Source organism: Aspergillus flavus, chromosome 2 (genome assembly GCF_009017415.1).
Source record: "Aspergillus flavus chromosome 2, complete sequence".
Classification (NCBI taxonomy): domain Eukaryota; kingdom Fungi; phylum Ascomycota; class Eurotiomycetes; order Eurotiales; family Aspergillaceae; genus Aspergillus; species Aspergillus flavus.
The window spans coordinates 2,858,089-2,864,776 of record NC_092409.1 but is presented as its reverse complement, the minus strand read 5'-3'; the positions used below and the strand labels follow the sequence as shown (position 1 = coordinate 2,864,776).

The following is a 6,688-nucleotide window of genomic DNA, read 5'->3' as shown; positions in this document are numbered from 1 at the left end:
TCTGCCGGGGGACCGTAATTAAAACTGCTTGACCTCGGAATAATAGACGTATAATTTATATGCGATGGGGAGGGTGGAAGGCGAATCAACCTAGGGCACTATTTCGTCAATTGATTCGAGCTTGAGATATATTAGGCTGCCAGTCACTCATACCCGGAACCCTAGAAGCAATGAAAGGATGCTGTTCAAGTTGGAACAGCCCTATACAATGGAAAAAATTGACGGCGAATTGTCACTGAGGTTGACAACTCAAAATTCCAGAGGTGGGCAATAAGAAATGGCGGCTGAGATTAAGATATAATCAGTGCATAACAGGATTAAAAGAAGAGTGAAGAGGAATTGAGGAGAAATTCCGCAAAAGCGGAGGGAAGGGGGGTAGGATAAGGGAGAGGGAAGAGAGGATGGGGGGTGAAGATGTCGGAAATCGACCGTTGACAAAGAAGGAATGATAATTGATGTGCAGTGGTGACGATGGGGAAAGGAAGAAGAGCGAAGAGGACAGACAAGACAGTCCGAGTGGTCGGAGAGCAAAGACCGGGGTGTGCTTATTCCTCTTTGGGCGATTCGACGGCGGAGCCGAACCATCAAAACCATCCACTGCCGTCGGAGCCTCAACCTACTCAGTACTTCTTCACCTCGATGATCAGCACCTAAAAACTACCTTCATTTTCTCATTGCATTGCTAGTCAAGTTGTGACCATTCTGGCGAGGAACATGCATACCTTATGAAAAGGGCGATATCATGTAGCTATTAATAGCACTGTCAGCACGGGGCTTGCCACAAAAGTTTCCTTCAGCTTGACTTCATTTGAGGTAATCTCAAGGATCATTAATTAATCACATTTAACTTAGACTTAAATTCTCATTGGGATATGTCTACTACCAACCTCAAATCATGCACGAAAGCGTCACCATAGATGTACAAGATGCTCAGTAGCCATACGCGCAGATCGACATATAATGTGGAGGTTAGGTGTTATAGATTGAACAAACAATAGCTTTTTGCTTGGACCTTTTTGCTAAATAATGTGTGAAATGAATCTTGAGTGTGGCATTGATGTATTTTTTCTTTATTATTCTGTTCCTAATCCCTTACTAAGTTCTGCAAGTCCACCCAGATGTGTCAACTTAAGAAAGGCATTTGATCTACTAGTACACTCCAAAGTATCGAAAGCGCTAATCTCAACTTTAGAAGCATCTTAATAATTTTAATGATTTCTCATAACCAGCCAGCTTACTCAATCGATATGTCTAGCCACAAGTATAGGAATATCATACTAACAAAGCAAAATGCCAGTACATCGCTTCTAATATATTTCTATGCAGCCCCATACCGGTAGGCAAATCCCACCAGCAAAGATTTTCAGGTGAGTATTGTCTTAGGGCTTCCACTGTCTTCAATCGTTTGTTAGGACCTCATCAATCCCGATCGGTCGCAGTCTGTGATAAGTCATTGACTTTAATTCTTATTTAAACTAAGCTTTGAACGTACCAGATCAGCGAAATGACAAGCGATCAAACAATACATTTGCTAGTAGAGAAAAGGATATACTACATCATTGAGGCTTCATAAGCATACGAGACGATAGACTTTGTTGACTCTTATCTTACATCGTATCCAAATATATACCGGTAAGCATGTAACTGTACATTCTAGGTGAACACGAATTGAGGCCTTTAAATTTACAACAATTAATATATAGTTTGCAATCATAGAATACATCATCATCCGTAGATACAATTTGAGGTCTGTAGCACATTAATGCCACGGCGAACTCAAGTATTCCTTGCACCGACCCTAAATTGAGTTTCCAATTTGGGTAATCATCCACGGTGGCTACCTAAGTCTGAGTCTGGATATCATCCTAGTGTATAAGATCTATCCAGTTGAACCTATGTCGCTAAAATATAATATAGTAGGTAGTTCTGGAGAGACAAAGAGTATCAACGAGAGAATGAGGTACAAGAAAAACACCGAACTACCGTAAGCTTCTAGAATCACAAACAAGATTGTTGCATCCCTTCGTTTGGCTCATGCCACATGTTATACCATTAAGCTTATTGAGTACTGATTTGAGCCCGAAAGATGAAGGTTCCATGGTTCATATTGATCAATTAACCAAGGTTTTGAGCCATGGAGGCGTTTACAGGGCAGCATAGTAGGTGTATGGAAGAAAATACAAGTTACTTGAAAGAGCCATATTTGGCAGAACGCTGACACATATTCATTGTCACATGAATGCTAGGACATAATTCAAAGAATAAGTAACAAAACGAGCATATATTGTATCAATAATGCCTGGGTTCAAGGTAACTCTAGACAATTAGAGAAGGACTACCGAAGGTTCGGACATCCGACCCACCACCCATGTAAAAGGCACAGGCTAAGCTTGGGCCGAAGTGGACCCAAAGCTTGATTGAGATACGCATTTTCGCAAATTTTTCCTTGATCACGGCTCAAATGGTCTGCATTAATGGATAATAAATGCAAAGACACTGCTTGGTGACGCCAGTTAAATTGAACATAGTACTAGCAAATAGCGTGAGGCATTAAATACTTACCCTTATCCTCTGGGATGTGTAGTCTGCTCTTTGCACTTTGACCCCTCCAGCATTGAGCTAAACTGAAGAAGAACATATGACCTTGATAAGAGACCTTCCGTTCCACACATGGGTGGCGCTACCGGAAAAAATTGAAGATAAAAGGATTTCACCACAGCGAATGAGGGCTGTACCCCTACTTTAGTTCGAGCTTAGCACCATAAGAACTTAATCTTATAAATACACGACTCGGCCAGTTAAGTCAAGTGCTTTTGCCTAAAACTCTTTACACATTATGCTTGTTAGTACATGACCATTCGCAACATGGAGACCTACACTCTTGAAGCTGGGAAAGAAGCTCAGGCTGAGCTTTCTGCCGCTCCATTCGAGGAAGAGACCCCAACGAAGCCACGAGGACTCTTCGCGCGAATCAGATATTATGAAGAATATTTAGATAGGAAGTTGGGTATTGAGTCCCACAGTCTCGACAGGGTGCTCCCCGAAGGCCGTAATCCTCCCAATTCGCTAGCGATGGCTTTTATGTGGGCGTCTGCGACAATGAACATCAGCTGTTTCAGTACTGGATTTTTGGGGAAGCAATTCGGTCTATCTTTGGGGCAGACCATTCCTATCATAATATGTTCGACATTAATGGGGGCCGCTGTGACGGTTCGGATACCCTTTCCTACTCTACTACGGCTTGTCGAGGGTTCTGATGTTTTTGGTATCTGAGAGCTCACATTTATCTATAGGGTTGGTGTGCGACGATGGGACCTGAGACCGGTCTCCGTCAGGTTGCCATCTCGAGGTACTCATTAGGATTTTACCCATCATCTATCATTGCTCTTTTAAACGTCATTGAACAGCTAGGATGGGCATCCGTTAATTGCATTACTGGTGGTCTCGCATTGAGTGCTGTTTCGGACGGGCGTGTCTCGATCGCCGTGGGAGTAGTCATTGTTGCCTGCATCAGTTTTCTTTTCAGTTTTATCGGGTTGAAAGGTGTTCTGATGTACGAGCAATATGCATGGATGGTGTTCTTCGTCATTTTTATGATTATTTACGGCGAGTCAGCGCATCGGGCAAATCTCGCCGCGCCTGCAACGGTATCGGGTATCACGAGATCTGGTAATGTTCTGAGCCTAATCAGCGTTGTGTATGGCTCAAGTGCGTCATGGAGCTCGATCGTCTCAGACTTCTACGTGCACTACCCGGTGAATATCTCCAAGGTCAAAGTATTCCTCTACACCACCCTCGGAATCACGATCCCAACCTGCATCGGAATGTTACTCGGAGCTTGCATCAGCTCAGCCTTAGATACGAATCCAGAATGGGCTGCCGCCTATGACAGAGGCATAGGCGAAATTTTACAAGAAATCATCTATCCCAACGGATTCGCCAAATTTTTATTAGTTCTTCTAGTCCTTTCCGGAAGTAAGTGAACCCTAGTATAAGCCACTCTCAGCTATAAAAAAGGGCTCCCGCTGACGCTTCTCTTGCACAGTTGGCGTCAACTGCATCGCCATCTACTCCGGTGCACTCTCAGCCCAGCTCTTCGCCAAGCCATGCGAAAAGGTACCTAGAGCGATCTGGTCTACACTTGTCTTCGGCTGCATCCTAGCCCTGGGCATCGCCGGCCGAGATCACTTGCTAGACGTACTAGAAAATTTCCTCTCCTTGCTGGGCTACTGGAATACCTCATTCTTCGTCATATTGTTCTGCGAACACTACGTTTTCCGGGGCGGTAACGTAGCAAACTACGACCTTGACGCCTGGAACACGCCATCGAAAATGCCTATCGGGTTTGCTGGCCTCACTGCCTTTCTTTGCGGTGCTGCGGGGTGGATCGTAGGCATGGTCGAGACATATTATGTCGGTGTTATCGCAAAATTGATCGGCGCGGATGGGGGAGATATAGCCAATGAGCTAGCATTGGTTTTCACGAGTGTTTCGTATATACCGTTGAGGAAGTTGGAGTTGAAGTATATCGGACGGTAACTCCTTTCATGCAGCGGGCCGAACCTAGAATACCCTCGTGTGCAGATAGTCCGCTGGCAAGGGTATCAATGGAAAGTTAGAGTTTAGGCATGCCCAAAAAGAATCACAATGCGAAGGTCGACTTCTTCGAGTTACATATTCATCTCACTTTACTTTTATTCCAAACGAGAGATCTTAAAATAGAGAAATGGTGGGTTAAGTGGGTTTATAGTGGTGGATTCTCTAGGGCGGGCTGCAGGCAAAGTATGGGACGCTGTAATTCAATATGTGTATTACTGCAGTTACACGGGTCCGAATATTGATGGTCAGTTTAATCCAACTTCATAGAAACTGAATTATAACTAGTATCCCATACCTAGACGTTTCGTTTTGGGAAGTGGTACACGCAATATATATTTGATTTCAAGAGATTGCGATAAGCTACGTAGAACGCGCAAAACAATGAACTCACTGCGCAGGAATTACCACACTACTCTGAAGCAGTAAAAGGAATACTAACTACTAAATCAGATAAATAAGAATCAGACAATGTATCCCTAACATTAGCAAAGGATATATCTAGCTTATTCGAAGACGACAAAATAGGTGAATGTTTACAGGTTATGGACTCTGTATCATAGTGGACAGCGACTGATTGAGTATATGCTTAGCTGAGAAGAGATTGGGAACTAACACGATCGCATCCATTAGCTAGATTGGGCACAATATTACCGTTCCTGGAAGTGTATATAGCTAGGTCATTGGAGCTTCCTTTCCATGGAGTGATAGTCACGTGTATAGCAGATGACTCAGCAGAGCTCCCTCCCCTTAGAAATGGATCATTTTTTTCACTTAGTCTGTTCTGGGGCTAGGATGACAGCCACAGGTCGCAAATTAATTGAATCGGACCTATTCGTGTTACTGCTTTTGCTACGATATAACAAACTAAAGAGGTGGGGGAAAATAGAAAAAGAGAGAGGAACACATGATTCATGCAAGTGGAGCAACCCGAGTTCCTAAGATGACCCATGAGCATGCTTTAGGGAGGAATCGTACACCGTCATAAGGATCGTCACAGCAGCACCGATGAAGGAGGACTGGGTGGATTGGCTGTCTCGTCCCGCGTTTCTGGAAGACTCTAACCGACTACCAGTCACATATGATAGCCCACAGGGATTAAAATACCTGCGAATTGGCGTAGATAGACTGATTGCCTGACTAGTTGGGAATGAGAAACATTTGTGCGACTGGGCTGTGTCCTGACTGCAGGGGACGAGTAGGAATTTACTCATCCGGTCGACCGAGGATGATGTTGGTAGTAGTTGGTTGGTATTGTACCTGCAGGATAATATGTAAAGAATTCTGAGGCCAGGGAGCAAAACGGTTGGGTAGGAGGTTGACAGCAGTCATTACGTCTTCACTTTTTACTGCTCCTCCCTTTTTTTAAATTTGATTTTATTTTAATATGTGGTTTGCGTGGTACTCTCTCTAATTAACTTTTGTTGGTGGGTGGAGGAAGAAGAGACCTGAGCTCCCGAGGTGTGAAGATCCACTAAATTGCCCTTCTCGATTTTCTAGATTGCTGATTAGGGCTACACAGCATCAGGAAAGACCGAATCGAACATAATAAGCAATATGGTAAGACGGTGATTGTCTCCGGCAGTCGAGACAGTGGAAATTAAGGCACTGTCTGATTCCAACCGAACCATTCCCGGAGAGGCGAGTCTGAAGCTCAGGGTTGGCAAATATGTCAATTCGGATTATGGTTCAGGGAAAGTCTGGTTGACGGGTTGGAACTTTCTATCCAACCATAGGCCGGCCGTGTCATGGAACTTTTAGCCCCGCCTTCAAGTGGAGCTCAAGAATGTTTCGAAGGATGTTGTTAGCTTCACATTGCGCCTCGAGATTTAGGTTGGGGGACGATCGGAAAAGGTCGACAGAGATAACTGAAACCACTTTACCGGAGCACCTTGGATAAAAAAAAGGGGAGTCCTAAATAAAATGAAAATGGAGCCACACCGATCTGAAGGATATCTTCTCCGACTAACAGACCGTGTGGACTCGGATTGTAATTTCCCAAAAGTCAGGGTGGGCGTACGGGAACAGTTCGGATCCAACAAGTCAACGACCCCATTGGGATGGAGTCTAGAATTTTTCTTTTGCTTAGAGG

General features: G+C 44.2%; 1 protein-coding gene across 1 annotated transcript; it reads left to right on the top strand.

Annotated features, from left to right (window-relative positions):
* Positions 1 to 2,850: 2,850 nt before the first annotated feature.
* Positions 2,851 to 4,539, top strand: F9C07_2927 (putative nucleoside transporter; the record flags this gene model as incomplete). Its single annotated transcript, XM_041289669.2, has 3 exons — positions 2,851 to 3,210; positions 3,294 to 3,975; positions 4,046 to 4,539. 3 exons carry the CDS (start codon positions 2,851 to 2,853, stop codon positions 4,537 to 4,539), a joined length of 1,536 nt encoding a protein of 511 aa, XP_041142738.2.
* Between the last annotated feature and the right edge of the window lie 2,149 nt (positions 4,540 to 6,688).